At 26.3% G+C, this 18561-nt stretch overlaps 1 protein-coding gene across 7 annotated transcripts in view; it reads left to right on the forward strand.

Moving 5' to 3' along the window:
- LOC113550516 (2,3-bisphosphoglycerate-dependent phosphoglycerate mutase-like) overlaps positions 1 to 18224 on the forward strand; it is a 37684-nt gene extending 19460 nt beyond the window's left edge. Inside the window, exons 1-5 of one of the 7 annotated variants that reach the window (XM_026952397.1) lie at positions 107 to 197; positions 15406 to 15510; positions 15983 to 16215; positions 17591 to 17861; positions 17935 to 18224. In XM_026952397.1, the coding sequence (XP_026808198.1) occupies positions 122 to 197; positions 15406 to 15510; positions 15983 to 16215; positions 17591 to 17861; positions 17935 to 18098 (849 nt within the window). In that variant the 5' untranslated portion in view covers positions 107 to 121 and the 3' untranslated portion in view covers positions 18099 to 18224. Of the gene's footprint in view, positions 1 to 106; positions 198 to 3380; positions 3894 to 4056; positions 4156 to 15405; positions 15511 to 15982; positions 16216 to 17590; positions 17862 to 17934 lie in introns of those variants that run through there. The other 6 variants (XM_026952401.1, XM_026952404.1, XM_026952399.1 and 3 more) reach the window with 6 other exon arrangements.
- The last annotated feature ends 337 nt before the right edge of the window (positions 18225 to 18561 follow it).

The raw sequence follows: 18561 nt of genomic DNA on the forward strand, positions 1-18561 counted from the left end.
TATTAGATATCCGAAAATCCAACATGCAACGAGCAGTATTTTATTATTTAGTTAGTATTTGTTGCTGATGTGCTATCTCAAACAATATCTACTTATTAATAATTTAAATGTATAGATAGTAATGGGGGAAGTGGTGGTTCACACCACTCAAATAATTTCAAGCCCTAATCCAAAAAAATGTTTGATTACATCGTCGGGTAAGTTAAAGTAGATTTTACTTATATAATTTGTATTGCTTGTAAAAATGGAACATCTGTTATTTATACTATCATTATGTGTAATTTATAAATTTAATTATATTTTGGTCTATTGTTGGAGTCGATATTTTATTTTTTGGTCATTTGTTTTTTTTTTTTTTTGAAAACCTAATCGTTTAAAATTTTGAATAAATTTGAGTATGATATACATATTAATATATATTTATAAAACGTTAACTATAGAGTGTCTGAGCCGCAAACTTGGATGGTTTTATTTGAAAAAATAAATGTTTACAAATTGTCCGTTTTCCTAATAATTAAAGTTTACTGAAGTTTAAAGTCCATCATTTACATGTAGCATTTTTTGAATTGAAATAAATTCATTATGGAAAATAATTGTTTGATATGTTGAAATGTTAACAAAACCAAAGTGATAATTTGTCTACTTTAAGTATAAGCGTTTTAAATTCGCAATATTAGCATGTTTCTAAAACTACTAGCATATATTGGACAATATATTTTTTTTTTATTTAAAATTGTATATTTCTGAGTAATACGGTTATATATATATATATATATATAATATTTAACTGTTTTTCATTAAAAAAACCAAAATCTAAAACCTTACATAAAGTATGTAATTAAACGTTACTGTTTTGTTATGTACGAATTCAAAAAATGTGGTCAATAACATTTTTTGAATTTTGCCCTTACATAAACAATTTGTTTGATTATTTTGAACTTTAATTTATTTGACGTCTTTTGTATAATATTTTAATTAGACATAATATTTATTTACTATTTATATTATTTAAAATACAAGATACAAAAACATATACAATATTATTAGAAGATGATTATGTGCATTTCTACAATGCTCTTCAATGATAATTGTAACAGGAGAAGTATCGTTTAACCGATATAAGTCAGTTTTCGACAGCCAAGTTGGCGATTATTTCTAATAAATAATACATATTTTTAAAATGTACATATTATGAGCAATCCATTGCGATAAAGGTAATTAAGTCGTAAATCAATAATGTTTTGTAATTATAAGAATATAATTTTTATTTTATTTTATTTATAATTCAAAAATAAATTAAATTAAATATATGTTGACCTTTTTAGAACATATAATAGTAATGGTTATGCAATGTAGTTACATATTCTTAATGTTATAAATATATACAAATTCGAGCTCTACATAATCGCGATATTCAATTACATCGATACTCACAAGTTCACTTTAATGACTATAAAATAATCGCTATGCGAATTTCAATAAATGACGTATAATAAAAACGATTATATAAGTATGAAAATATGTAAATGTTAATTTATACAGATCGACGTATTATGACATGTTGTAATGATTTGACCATTGTACTTTGTATTATTATTTTCATTATTATAAATGAAGCTGGTAATAAATTTGTATAGGTTTTTTTTTAAATGTATACATAAACTTATGAAAATTGTCTATCTCTAAATGCTCGCATATGACACAAGTTTGTTACCACAATTTTGAAAAACGTTTGCATTTGTTATAATATGAGGGCATGAGACGTAAGTAAATGAAACGGGATAACGTCACTTGGTTGCTCTCGACAGAAAAATATATATACTTACTTACTTAAAGAAATACGAAAACGATTAAATGGCGACGTGTATAAATTATATTAATGGCGTTCGATATTATTACCTATTAGTTACAATAAGGTAAAACGCGTTTTAATCGTGGTGCATTATTTATCGGTGGTTTGATTTTAGTTCTCTTATATAGTTGTATATAAAGATTATCTGGCTATATTCATGTAATATTATAATGTAATATTAACTAATGACGAGTAATTGATAACGTAGTCGAGTGTCAAGAGGAGAACGGATTAGTATAACTACATCGCAGTAGTACATGGAACGTGCTAGTTTTTGTTCGCGCGAAAGGGAAGAATTTTTGCTCGAGCGAAAGTGAGATAAGACGCTGTGACTGCACACGAAGCCGATCAAACGGCCGTGAAAATCTCAACGTGTCGCTCAGGAAATTACGAATTTTATGCGAAATCAATGTAGTGTTCGGACAAAAAACTGATCATTAATAACTGTGATATAGTAAATTATTTGGATCATTATGAAGCTACAAGAAATATCAGAGAGCTGTTTTCTATCAATACATAAATACACACACGATACACACCAGTGGCGTGAATTAACAAAATCCTACTGAAAAAAAAAATAGATAATTGAAAAAAATTTAAAAGTTTAGATTTTTTATTAATTTGAGATATGACTTGCTTCAGAGGGAGAGGGGTGCAGACCTCGAGTCCATTCTTTCGGGGTACCAATGACACCCCCCCCCCACATACACACACTCGAAGGATTTTCGACACACAGTCCGTATGTGTCTGTCTGTCTGGCGTTGCCTGCGTTGTTGCACACGGTGGCCTGCGCGGCGGCGTTTCGTTGTGATCGACCCGATAAAACGAGCATGGTGCGAGTGTACGACCGTGTATTTACGTTGCATGTGATTCGGCGGCAGCGCCACGCGATAATACCACCAAACTCCGCGATTTCGTATCGTGCGTGTGCATGTGCGTGTGCGTGTTTGTGTGCGCGCGCCGAACACTGCGAGGTAACGGCATCCCTTATGTCGAAAAACAGGAGGATATTTCATCAGCAATATTTTTACCACGCACTGTTTTTTAAACATTCCTACATCCCTCCTCGTGCCGTGCCGCCGCCGCCGACGTCGCGCAGACACACCGCATACCTATCTCGGTGTACATTTCTTTCACAAAAACGAACAATAATAATCCACGCCGTTTCCGGTGCGTCGTGTCGTGCGTGTAGAGTGGTATTATATTGAACAACATAATAATAATGTATAATACAGCATTATGTATAGTGCACGTCGTATAACATGGCCGAGGACACCCGTTAAAACCGCACTCAGCGGCGCTGCAGCGGCAGCACATACTACGCGCGCGTAAGACGGCCACCCGGTTTCTTCCCCTCTCCGCGGGTCACATTATTCCCCCGCACACCCTGACGACGACCCCTCCACCGTCGTCAGTCGTCGGTCGTAGGACGACAACGGCGCGCACAGGTAAAACGCCCCCGGAAAAACGAATTCGGACAAGTGGGGAGGGAGCCCTCCCCGCCTAAGGCCCAATTGCGCCGTGCATGTCCCGTCTGCAGTGATCGGATGCAACGGTTGCGGCGCAGATTCGGTCCATCGGCGCATATATTCGAAATAAAAACCATCATCAACAACAACAACAACAACAACAACAACAACAGCAGCAGCAGCAGCAGCAGCAGCCGTAAACAATAATAACGTCGGCGCACCAGCGGCAGCAGCAGAAGCAAAAGAGCCAAAACACGCGGTGCGCGCGTACACAAAACGCCACGCCGCCGCCGTCTACGAGTAGCAGCAGCAGCGCCAGCACCAGCAGGCAGGCCTGTCGGCTGTGCCACGCTATTATAACTTCGGTACGGCCGTTCACGTTTAGACGTTTAGTGTTGGAACTGCCCCGGTGAGCAAGCGAACGGCAAGGCGGCGGCGCGCTGCGACCCGCGCGCGCACAAACACACACACACACACGCAAGCGCGCGATCGGCGCACGCACACACACACGCACACACACACATACACACGGCCACGATATATATTATTATATCAGTAGTGCTCTATCGCAAGTAGGTGGTAAACATTACACATTGTTTTGTTTTTACTATTTCAGTTTGTTTTTAATTTTTTTTTTTTTATTTTTTTTATTTCCGTTTAATGTAATTGTTCATAATTATTTATGTAATTTTATTTTATTTGTTACTGTTATCTTTTTATTATTATTAATATTATTTTTTTATTTAATTTTTAACGTCCTGCATTTATATAACTATATACACATATAACACCATATTATAGGTACGTACCACGTCCGAAAATATTATATAATAGGTAATATAATAAAAATTATAATCTTATCTTCACTATCAGTTATTTTTCATTATAATATTATTATTATTATTATTATTATTCCGTATTCGCATGACCGCGTTTAATATTTTCATACCATACATATTATTATTATTATTATTATTGTGCCCGCTCTGTCTCGTCGCAATCGACTCGGTCTGCAGCGTGTGCTTGTGCTTAGAACAATTATTTACGTTTATATAGGTGTGTTATGTGTATAATACACCGTACGTGTGTGCATGATATGTAAAATTATGTCGATGACCGATGTAGTTTGTTTTTTCTCTGCGTCTTGGTCTTATCTCCGTCGACGTAACCAAAAAAAATAACAACAATGTCGTTGTCGCTTGTCGTCGAATAATAATATTATATTGATCCCGTCGCCGTGTCTCGCGCCGTGTCAGACTGTTTGGAGTACAATATGTACACAGCGAAAATATGTTTCGGCCGCGTATTGTTTTGGCGCCAATTTTTAATCATAAACTCCGACGACGATAACGGCGCCGACACTTAATTTTTCTATCGATCCACCGTGTTTCGACGTTGCTATTCGACACTACAATATATATATATATATATATATACACACAACACACGAGTATAATAATATTGTGGAACGCAATCATTTATTATATTAATTATTATTATTACATGGAATTTTGATAACTTATTCGATAACGAAGATTAATATTATTTTATTCTCATTATGCTCTCTGTCTCTGCTCTTCTTCGGTCCTTCCCCGACTTCCGGTGCAGCCCGTTAGATACACTTTCCTCTCGATCGCGTTCTGTAGACACGGCGTAAACGCGGACATCGCCGTCAACCGGCTTCTCGAAATTCCAGCTGCGAAATCCTCCGCCGCATTGACATTGTTTGCTGCGATATCGAGACGGTGCGCGAATAAGGTCCGTGCGATATGCACTTATAATACACTAGGTTTAGGTACTTATTATATTACCGTGCCAGCCGGCCAATGTCGCGGGCACGGCGAAGTAAACATTAACTATGCATTGTATATAGTTGCATAATAGGTACCTATTATATCACGCACTTGAGAGGACGTTATACCTCGTGACGCGTCAGACGGGTAATTCGACTTGCTGCCCTTCTGATGAACGTTAAACATTGACAATTTTACGTTCAGAACGATTCGTTTTCTCTGCTCCGTCGTTTTTGTAACATTTGAAGAAATTGCAATCTGTGATCAAATTTAAACGCGAAAATATTATTATCCAGGGTTCCTCGTAGGTTATTGTCTATTGCTTAAAATTAAAAAATAGTGAAAAAGCCTAGGTGGGGGGCTTTGATTAACATTCTTATTTTTATATTTGATAATCATATTATAGAGTAAAAAAGAATTTGAACGTCAATTTTGATATGTTTTGCGTTAGTAGGACAGAGACAACATGATATGCCACTATTACGTCCTCTTAATTGTTGATGCGTAAATTGTATACACAGTACAATAGGTATCAGAATTCCGGTAGGTACGTTAGTAAAAATATCTAAACCTAATCTATAAAACAGTGTAATTACGGCTTATATAATAATTATGCGGGTTTCCTGAGATATTGTCAAATATTTTCTCGACAGTTCTGACAGTGCAAGATAATATTATAATACAATTTATTATTGTCTTTATAAGAGTTTATTTTTTTATGCACTAATATTAAGTATTTGATTTCTGCTCTGTTATATAACCATTATATTTCTCTTCAACAGACTTTATTTTTTATCCGAAAAAAAAGGATTTAAAGTAAGAATGCTATTATTATAATTATCGTTTTTCGACTGTTTCAAGTACTTATAGAAAATGAAATAAAATAGTACCTAATCTTAATTTTAATTAACGAATCTATACAATACTCAAAATAATATAAACTATTTAATAATGCAGCATTAAAGTTTATTAATTTAATCAAACATGCACATTTTAAGAAAAAATGTTAAACTTTGGCTATTTTACTTTAAGTATCAGACATCAGTGCACTATATTACCAACAAGAATAATTATTATCTTCGTTTGTATAAATTTGTAATATCAACGTTAGTATTATAAAAACGCGCATACTCGTGTAGTATAATTGTATAAATAACCATAACCACATAATCTTATCTGCACTGTCGTGTTTAGTCTTTAGTACAGTATAAGATATATTATGGCAAGGCATATTAATAGTAAAATAGGTGCCTACATATTTAATTAAACAGAATTGTGATACAAGTATTAACTTGGAAGTACCTACATTAGATCATATGTATTAAAACATTTTAATTTTCATTAAATTTTATTAATACAATATTCAAATAATGATTTACAGTTATTTGGGCTTTTAAGTATTACAGTTGTGTTTAGATCCAAAATAAGTAATATAATAGTAACATACTAACAATATTTTACTATAATGAAATAAAATAATGATTAAGAATGAAAAAGTGTATTGTATACTTGTATCCATATGAATAAAGCTTTCTTATCATTTTTTTTTTAAAATTATTTTGATGATATTTTTCCATAATATTATGATATATCATATAAAAATTATTAAAATAATTGAATATTTATACATTTATATGAAGTAATTAAATTAATTACATAGCTTTGTCTTACTTTTGTGGCCAGTTAACAATTAAAATAACAAAAAAAATGCATCTTACTTTTATTCGTTAATTAAATACTAGTCGAGTAGGGACACATATTTTTTTTTTAAGCGAACATTTATGAACTTACTTAAAATGATTGATGTTTAAGTAATTTATTATGTTATAGATTAAAATAATAATTAAAAAATGTTGCGTGGATATTATATTACATCGAAACATTTGAAACGATATAAAATTATAAATTTAAGTGCCGTCACTGGGTGGTTCTTCTTTCCTCTCGCCATCAAGTCTTATTAAATGAATAAATCTCATGTAATTTATTTTTTTACCACGTAATATATTAGTAGCATAGATTGTAAATGATCGAAATTAATATATGAAATTGTATTAAGTTTATTTAATACGTTTATGGCTTACTATTTTTATTTATTTAATAATAATAAAAACTATAAATTATGTTTTTAAAGCTAATTTGTATAAAAGCATTGTAATGCTAAATAAGAAATAAGAGTTAAATTCATAAATAAGTTATTTGTTTGAAAAAAATTTGTTTTATATTAATATTGTATCAAAAACTATAATATTACCATTTAATTATTGCTATATAATTTATAAAATATTTACGTTATATTATACGTTTAATTATAATGAATACAATTTGGCAATAATAACATGATAATCACTTATGTCGTTCTATTTTCTTATTGACAACTCGACGATAAAAATTGCAGATCATACAAATTTTCTTTTATTTTTTATATATGTTTATTACGGGTAATTTTCATAAATTTTATGTACTAGAATTTATAATTGAACTTTATAAATTATTTCTAAATATCACTAAAAGCTTTTTCGTTTTTGTATTAATTTTTTGATTATAATATGTGATCAATTCCGTTTTTATTCAATATTCGAATTCATAATTATTACAAAAAAGAGTACACCAATAATTTAACTCAAGTTCTCACATCAGTTGTATTTTGTTTGTATTATTGCTAGTGTTTGATATATATATTCTTATTCAAACAAAAAATAAAATATGTTTTGTGAACCAAAAATAAGTTTCGTTTTATAGTGCATTTATAATGGACGGATATTGATTATTAAATCGTGTTTAAATAAAAAAGAAAATTACTTCAAAGTATACTATGAAATATATAATATGATTTTAATAGAACATGGTACCTTGGAAACCCCGTAATGATTAAAGGAATTATTTGTGCAGTTTTTTTTTATGTTATGACTTACGAATATATATATAATAAGATTCCTATATATTATAAAACCACAATATCAATTTAAATATATACGTATAAGTATATATAGAGAGGAAAATGCCTCCGGCAGAACAGGGTTTAAAGTGGATATAAGTAATGACAATTTAAACTTTAAATTTGTTTTTATATAAGTACTAAATAAGGATACTACTTTAGTGCATGTTTCAAAAAATGTATTAAATGCAACTACTTATTTCAAATATTTTTGTAATTATATTTTATATGTAATGTAAACAATTATTATGTTTATGTGTATACATAAATATATTTTAAGTAATCCATAGGTACAGTAAGTAGATTAATGTCTACCAGAATTTGATCGATTATTAGAATATTTTAATAATTTAATAATTAAACTTATATTTATCACTTTATTATTAGGTAACGAGTTTTTTAAGTTCATGCCGTCAGTTAACTATTAAAAATGTAGGTATAATTCTTATGATTTTTTTTTTGCTATTTGATTATTTTACTTACATGTCAGTTTTATTAAACATAACAATATATCCATGTACGTGTATCTACGATTATACTGTCGTATTTATTATTCATTATTATAGGATATAATATTTAAAACAATATTATTTATTATATATATTATATTTTTCTATAAAATGATCGAATATTTAATTAATGCATGAATAATGAATATTTTAATATATCATGAGGAATGAGGATTGCTCTTTTATGATTTATTAGAAAACTTTAAAAATACTAGCATAAATATCTGAATTAACCAATTTCAATATGCTGTAAATATATATTTAATATCTTACAAATTAAAGTACCAATGAGTTAGACTACATTTTGTGGAGGTACTTATTGTATATTTTAAATTATAAATGAATTGAAATTTTTTTTATAAATTATTAATTAATTATTAGAAGAAATGACGTGTTCATACGTCATGTATATGTATAGGATTAATAATATGTAACTTATGTAAAAATGTAATTATTTTGGAAACCACATACTCTATACCAGTGTTTCTCAAACTGTGGTACGCGTAATCCTTGGGGTACTCGAAATTTTTTAAGGGGTACAAGTCTAGCCAACATGTATGTAAGTCTTTAAATTTTTTATATATATTTTAGTTTAATAACTAAGAAGGGGTACCTAAAAAAATGTATTGATAAAAAGGGGTACAGTGTTTATAAAAGTTTGAGAATCCCTGATCTATACGTTTATTATATATTATAATTATTATGCCAAATTTTCATAAATATATACATATTTTACGGATCTAAGTTTAAAATTGTATTAAAATTATTAGAGCAGAACAATTTAATAACCTATAACTCAATAGTGTTAATAAAGTATTAAATATATATCGGTAGTACTTATATCTTGACGTAGAGTATTATACTTTTTTCTTTTATAGTGTGTAGGTACACATATGTCATATACATATACAAATATTATATAGATAATTATATTTTAAGGTAGTACACGTATGGCCTTTTTATTAGTACGTTTTTTTTTTTTAAATATTTGTGGAAAGTACTTCTATGGTTTTTGTTTATTGACCGTTAATTAGATAATTACAAAACTAAATTGTTTTCTAAACTTTTGTGTTTATATTATTATGTATATTTTAAGTTCAAGAGATTTAACTTTACCTTCTAATTACAATTAGTATAGCAGACACATTTTTTCTTATTTTTATTTTTCAATTGTTTTAAATAAAATGTAAACAGAAACACAAAACTATATAATTGATATATAAATTAATTTAATGCTATAATAATACTGCTCAAGTGTGACAAACTTTAAACTATAGACCATTGTGATCGAAGACGCGGTTCATTGCACATTCTATATAAATACAGAGTGATAGTATGCACATTTGGTATTTACATAATCTATTGATTAATTATATTTTTTATCTAATGTATATTGTAAAAGTGGTTTGAACATAAAGTATTAATTATGCATTTTATAGGTTCTCATAGGAAAATATATTTAAAAATTGTAACTTAATTTAGATTATAGATAATATGTTTTAGTTGTTTAAAAAAATTACACGAAAAGATATGTAGTTAAATGATTATTTTTGTAAACGCATCGCTATAATAACTTAAAATGTGTATCACTTTTCTATTTATTATTTAGTATTTAAAAACAAAAATTATTTATGGCTAGATAAATGATATACCTTGCTAACATAATTTTTAATGTAAATAATATTATTATTTTTAATGAATTTTGAACAATTTATCATACGTGTGATAAAACCTACATAATATAAGTGTGTAAATATATGTTTGCAGCTATTGATAAATACGTTAACACATTTTTATTTTGCTATCATGTTACCTACGTAATAAATTATACTGAATGTGGTTATTAATTATAATTCAGGTAGTAATTACTTTATTTTACAGTTTAATGAATTATTTTAAAACTATGCAAATGAATGAGTCGAGTTACAATGCGATATTACGTCGAGTTATTATTATTATTATTATTGTTATTATAATTTTTGTAAATCACTGCAGTAATTCATTCAACCCGAGTCTGAGGAATTCCAAACGTCCTCGAACTCCTCTTATAATAATACGCCAGCTAATTTATCTCATCTCTTGATTACTGTAGTTAACTCCGTACTTCAAGACCGGCTTTCGTTCCCATACAATCAGCCGTGGTATCCTTTACATTTAAAGCATTCCAACTGACAACAATTCAATCGTTTGTATATAATATAGCATCGGAAATAACAATAATAACATCTAGAAATTACATTAAAAAAGTCATTCAAAATTATTATTTGATAGAAAACAACTTTGATTAAATCCATAAATAAATTGAGAACTATATAATATTATTAAAGAAAAAAAATGTTCAATTAAAAATTTTGATACCGATTGATGAATTTATATATATAGCTATATTACGAATGTGCACTACAGACATTTAATTCGTTTTTTCGTTTTTATTTGAATATATTATGGATGATCACAATAATGACCTTCGTTTTTTATATTTATAAATATGGCATTACGATAAGTACTATATAGGTACTCGTATAAATATATTTATCTACACATGTTCGTCTGTTGCTTCCATAATTTCGTACGCTTAGACTTTGAATGGATTCGGAAAATTTGCAGTTTAATAATAACTAAACAATTTTTCCCGAAGTGTTTTACTGTTATAATAATTGTATCTCTAATAATAAAAATAGTCTAATATGGATATATGTATAAATGTATATCGTATTTATACATAATTATTGAAGATCAGAAATTATCGCTCCAAGAAAATTAAAAATTTACAAAACAGAAAATATTATGAGCCTTAGCTATACGAACACTATAGAAACTAGATATTAGATTTTATAGTATGGTTTAATAGATAGAATACTTTTTTATATTTATTATGCTAGACAAAAGTCGTGAAGTGTAGTGTTTTTAATTTGTTTACTCTTGATGTTTTAAGGTAATAACTGTCTACATTTGAAATAATAATTGTTTTAAAAATCAATAGTTAGTTAAAATTGTATTATTGATTTTTATTCGATTTAATTATTTATTGTTATTATTACATTATTAATTCATTATTATATTAGAATAGTTTTACATATAATTTAATCGTCATAACAATGGATATGATACGCTAAACACTCATACTTAAAATTATTAGTTATATGATTGCTATAAATACTATATACATAGTATGTATCTACCTATTGCATTTGTTGGTTTACGGAAACCTACTAAATTTTTATTAACTTTTTAGTATAATGTCTAAAATTACGAATTTAGAATTATGTCACACTTGTCTCTATTACTAATTTATAAAATCATTAAGGACTGCAATATAAACTGTTCATTAAGTTATACCGTAAAATATTATTAAAAACAAAAATATTAAAACATATTTAAAAATATACATAGGTAGAATTTATGATGGCTTATTTTGTGTCAATATTTACATAACAAACCGTTACGAAAATTATTGCATAGTTAGGTGTAATAATATAGTAATACCTAACCATATTAATCTTAAGTGGGATTATACAACTATACGTATATACACGTTTCTGTTATTAATATTACCTAAAAAGTCTAAAAAAAAAACATATTTTAAATGTACAACAATTAATTAAACTGTTATTACAAATATTCAAACATTATTGTAAAATATAAGCTACTTTAAATTAGTTGAGTGTATTGAATTTAACAAAGTTTTTTTTGCAATCTTATGTTGTGGGTTTTCCATATTTTAATAAAATTTAAACAATTTACTTTCAACGAATAAGTAAAATATATTTATAGTTTGTAAGTTATAACTTACTTACTCATTGTTTTGGATATTACTTTATTTACATTTTTATTTAAAAAAATATGTTTATCTTCTGTTTTGACTTCCTTTGCACATTTAGAAGAATGTTATATTAACATATTTACACAATAATTATTCATGATATAACATGTCAGGGAAATTAATAGGAATTAATAAATTAATTCATGATTTAATTAATTTTGTATTTATAGACATCATGTAAAAAGACTTCAATTTATAATTTTAATTGGTGTGTCAGATTATTGAATAATTCTTGTATACTTATTGCAAAATAATTATTAGATTCATACAGAATTAAATAGGTAGATAGGTATAAATATAATTTAAGAAAATTGATGATGTAAATATTAAAATGATAAAACATATTAAATTAAAAATATACTTATTTATCATTCGATATTTATAACGAAAGAAAATTGATTAATACTTTAATTAGTTTTGTTTAGTTAAAGTTATGTTATCATCGTATACTTATATTTTTCAGTAATTTATTTAATTTTTATGTTTGAGCGACGATAATTAAAACAGATTCATTATATTTTAGATTTAATACATACGTATTATTATTTTCTACTTTTCTAGTCATTAATTAGTATTACATTTTTATTGATTTTGTTGTTTTATAATAAAAATTATTTTATTTTATTAATTACTATGAAATATCGTGTTCTATTGTTAAGTTTACCTATTTGTTATTAATTTTAAGTTTTGTATGTCAGTAATTTGTCGTAACGATAATTTTTTTTTTCAAATTAGAGCTTATCTTACTTTTGTGTGAGAATTTTATTATTTTAAATATATTGCTTAATGGATAAAAAACCTCTAATTTTTTAAAATAAAATTACAATTATTTAGATATAAGATAACTGCAGTTAGAAGATTCCTTTATGATATAATCGCTTATAAGTTATATTTTTGCTAAACACATGATATTAATTTTGTGGTTGAAGAATGTTATTATTTTGTTCAATATCTTCATAATTCTTATGAAATTATATACGTGAGTGGTTAAATTGGTTTGAAAAAATGTACTAATTGCAATAATTAATAATTATAGTTATGCTTATTTCTACAAATCGTATACGTTTTTGGGATTTAATTATTGTAAACGCGTTATCAATTTGTACTATGTTTAGGCATATTAATAATGATAGTAATCAGTAGGAAGTATTATTTTATGCTCAACCACCGTAATGTTATGCAATTCTGTATTAGAAAATGCTTATTTTGCACTGAAAAGCATTAAGGCTACCCTTTAAATTATTATACACTACAATATTATGTTTTAATATTTTTTATAAGCTAGTAAATTACAAAAATAAATTTGAAGCTAACCTTTATCGAACTACTTGATTGATTAGATGTAATAACTAATTATAATTAATAATAATATTTAATATTATGTTTCAAATTATTGGATATTTTAAATGAATAAAAGTAATGCGAAATATGTAAAAAAATAATTTACTTTTTTAATAAACTAAATTTAAAATTTAGAAAACCCAATGGCATATCTATAATTATAACAGGGTCTATTAAATATTTAAAAAAAGGATATTATGGAGAATTTATAAAATCAACATAGTACCTATATTAATTTAATTGAAATTAATATTGTTTAAATTTTAGATACATAGTAGAAGAAGAGTGTTATTGGTTAAATTAGTTTAAAATAAAAATGTTGGTAGTCTACATAAGACAAGAGAAAACTAAGGATTAAATTGGTTACTATAGATTTCTTCATTAATCAGTTCTTTTGGAAAAATTAACTTCATTGAAAACTAAATCAAAATTTAATAGAATTTAAAATCAAAATTTTATTTTTAAAAATGTATCCATAACATAATAAGGTTTTTTATTAACTTTTTAGACTTCATAATCTAGATATTTTATGTTTTTGTTCTAATAAATAATGATTAACAAAAATAATTTTGCTCAACTTTTTATTTTTGCCTATTTTCGATAAAGTGTTTACAAATTTAAACCGAGTAATTCAAATTTCTAAATGTTAGTTGATTTATTGTAATTTTTTTTATAATCATTTTTGATCGTTTATGTTTTTATTTCTAATTATTGTTTAATTATTTGTTTTAAAATCTTACAAATATAGATCTAAAGTACAATATTTATTTTAACTAATTATTTTTTTAGATATGTATAGATAATTACTATTTACTTTTATTATAATTAATAATTTGACTTAAATTAGGTTTATTGATTTCCATTTTTAATTATAAGAAAAACATATGTAAGAATATGTAGGTACATATTTTTTTATTTTGTTATAATCAAAAATAAACAAATTGAAAACATTGAAATGTACTGGTTTACAAATTTAAAATGAATCAGTTTTAGTTCATTGGAAAATGTAAGAACCATAAAAAAAAGTTGACCGGTTTTTATAAAGTGAAAAAATGTAGAAAAATGAAAATCGTTAAATAAAAATAAAATATTTCGGTTCGAAATCCTAATAAGAAAACAAGTAATTTTGAAAATTATAAATAATATATATTTTATATTATTATTATTATTTTTTTTATTTCAGTATATAAAAAGTAATATATTTTCATTCATTCTATTATTTAAATGTAACTATTTAATAATCTATATAGTAATAATAATATCATGAATACAATACATTTATTATAATTTGAAGCATACATTTGTGTAATAAATATGAAATAATAATACTAATAATAGTACTGATATAATGATGATCTTACATATCTAAAAGTTAAAAGTTTAATCTATTGTTTATTTAAGTGTAATAAAATAGTTGTTTTAAAAAATAAATAAATATACTGATGTAGGTACCACGATGCCTCATAATAAACATTAACATTATCTCTGCCTAAGAAGAAGGTCACTTGAATTAAATATAAAAGCTATGTCAAGTCTTGTATCACTCCCTTTCTGTACACTTATTTGTCTTATTATAGTATGGTGTTAAATATCGAAATATATCATTGTATATAATCAAAATATATTTTATCTAGTTTAATTTTAAATTTAACAACATTTAATATTATTCTTGCAATATTTCAGAAATGACAGGAAGACGAATTGTGGTAATGGCCAGACATGGCGAAAGCGAATGGTCTAAAAACAACGTGTTTTGTGGGTGGTACGATTCACATTTGTCTGATCGAGGTAATTAAAATAATATACATTATCATACAACTACAAGTTATGAATTCAATAATTTAATTTATAATAGTAATAACTTTAAGACAGTTATAAAATATTAATATTACAAATTATTTTATCATGTTAATAATTATAAATTAATAAATTATAGCAGATATTCCAACATATTTTTTATAAACACGTAAAACATCAATTTAATTTCAACTATTGACAGTACTCGAAAATGTTTCTTAACTATAATTGAGTCATATTTGTCTAATATTATTTTATGTGACATACAAATAAAAATATTAATTTATTTATTGCAAATAGAATTTGTGTCTACTTTCACAATATTTACTGTGTAATATGTATTGATTTTTCTTGTATTATACATTATATTACTGATTTCTTTTACTTCTTAATTACATTAATATTTGATAAATTAATTGATGTACTATGAAACTTATAATACATTATTTTCTTGGCGTATTAGGTATGAATGAAGCTATCGAATGCGCAGAATTGTTGAAACAATCAAATTATAAATTCGACAAAGCTTATACATCTTTGTTGACTAGAGCTCACCAAACTTTAAACATAATCACTCAAACCATTGGTCAGCCAAATTTACCAGTAGAAGAATCATGGAGATTAAACGAAAGACATTACGGAGCTTTGACCGGATTTAATAAAGCTGAAGTAGCTGAAAAATATGGCGAAAATCAGGTACTATAATATTTATGAACATTGGTAAGTTTGGTATCCAATGAATTAGTCGCTAACAATTAATCGCGGGCGAATTGATCGCGAATACAATTGGTCGCCAAGACAATTGATCGTCAAATGAACATTTTTAGATTTTTAGTTATTTTATTGCCCTAAGCGGCTAAGTATATTTCTGACTTCTATGTTTATTTATTTAGAATATTAAAATATTCTTATTTACTTATTTTTAAATAACGGACAGTTAATCCAATTTACAATATTATGATATTAATATTAAAATGTTTAGTTGTCAATTAAAAATTACTCATTACAATGTTAGTAAGATTGGACTAAAATGTTGATATTCCTAAATTTTATTTCTGATACTATTGAGTTTCATTATAAGATAGCAATACATTTAATGGATTAATTTATTTCTTTTGAGTATTAAATAAAAAAAAAACCGGAATCGACCTATTGTATAGTATAATTAATTTATGGTATCTCATAATTTAATAGGCCACTATAATGGATGTGTTAAACTTGAATTGAATGCTATACACCATTGCAAAAAAATGTGCAGTTAGGTGTCCATTTCTAAAAATATTGTATAATTTATATTTCAATTAGTAATAGGGTAGGTTAAACTGTAACAATTATAATGTTTATTTTTAGTTATTTACTTATACATTTTAAGTTAATACTGAAATGTATAGAATAGTATTATTAGAGTTGCGATAAAAATAGCTTAAATTTAGTGTAAATATTTTGAAAATCAATTAATATTTTTTTAATATAAAAAAAAAATAATAATAAAATTATTAGAGGAAATATCTTCGGTTATACCTATGTTGTTCAATTTTAAACTTGATATATCTATAGATGAAAATGTATGTATTTTTTTTTTTTTTGATATTTTCAAGCCTTAATTATGAAATTGAAAATTTAAAAATAATCATAAAATATTCATGATTTTGTTTAAATTGTAACTTCAAACTTTCAAACTTTTTCTTTTTGAAATATTACGAAATAAAAAAAAATCTTTATAAAATACAATTTTTTATTGAATATTATTGCATAAATATACATTTTTCTAATTTTCCCAAATTAGTTGAAAATGTAGGTTTGAAAGATATTATTTTTAATAGTTACCTATGTATAGAATTTCTTGATGGTGATCCATAATTTATATGTTAGACGTATAAAACGTACACTGTATAAAGGTTTTCAATGATAATCAGCTTTAATTAATAGTTCTAGTACAATTTTAACATTTTTATTCAGTTTAAAGCATGATAAAAAACTTATATTGTAAGTTTTGTACCCTAATATTTACATCGACACGATTACATATACATTTGAATATAACAGTATAATACTTAATTGTTATTTTCAGGTACAAATTTGGAGACGAAGTTTTGATGTTCTTCCACCAGTGATGGACAAGTCACATGCATATTATATGGACATTTGGTGTCACCCAAAAATCGTGGCTCACTCATACACCACAAGTGAAAAATTCCCTTCTACTGAATCACTCAAAGAGACAATGGAGAGGGTTATACCTTATTGGGATGATTTTATCGTGCCTAATATTAAACGAGGACAACGAATTTTAATCGTGGCTCATGGTACAGTTTTGCGAAGTCTTGTCAAGTACTTAGATGGTAAATATTATTTTTGTTTTTACACGATAAATATAATAATCATCGCTGCTTAACTTTTTTTTTCTAAAATCAGGAGTATCAGATAATGATATTTGCTCAATAAACATCCCTTCGGGTATTCCATTCGTTTACGAATTTGATGATGATATGAAAGTTTTGTCTTCGAAACAATTTTTGGGTGATAAAAAACGAATCGAAGAAGGAATAGCAAGAGCTGCATCAATCGGTTCCCATTAAACTGCCAATTATGAAATCGACTTCAGCAAATGACTATTTTTAATTTGGAATTTTGTCAGATATTTGCTAATTATTTATTATGTTTTATTTAATTTTATAAGTTAATTTTTAAATATATAATTATTGATAAACTATTCTTTTTATAATAAAATATAGTATTAATAATTTAATGAAAAATATTTATTTGTGAGTTAAATGTATTGGAGATAAGTAAAACGCATGAGCGAAAATCAAAATATAGTTTTCTATAAATTATAAAATAAATGTTGTATATTAATGTGGCTTAAAAATAATTACCTCATAGTCAGCGAACGAACAATGTGATGGAATACTACCCAGCAATTACTTTTATAATAGTAATTTTCCAACCCCCCACTTATTTTGTTTAAAATTACTATTATCCCTGAAATCCCTCTTAAATTTATAAATATTATTTATAGTACTGTTCTCATCATTTGTGTTT

The sequence above is a fragment of the Rhopalosiphum maidis genome, chromosome 1 (genome assembly GCF_003676215.2).
Source record: "Rhopalosiphum maidis isolate BTI-1 chromosome 1, ASM367621v3, whole genome shotgun sequence".
NCBI lineage: Eukaryota > Metazoa > Arthropoda > Insecta > Hemiptera > Aphididae > Rhopalosiphum > Rhopalosiphum maidis.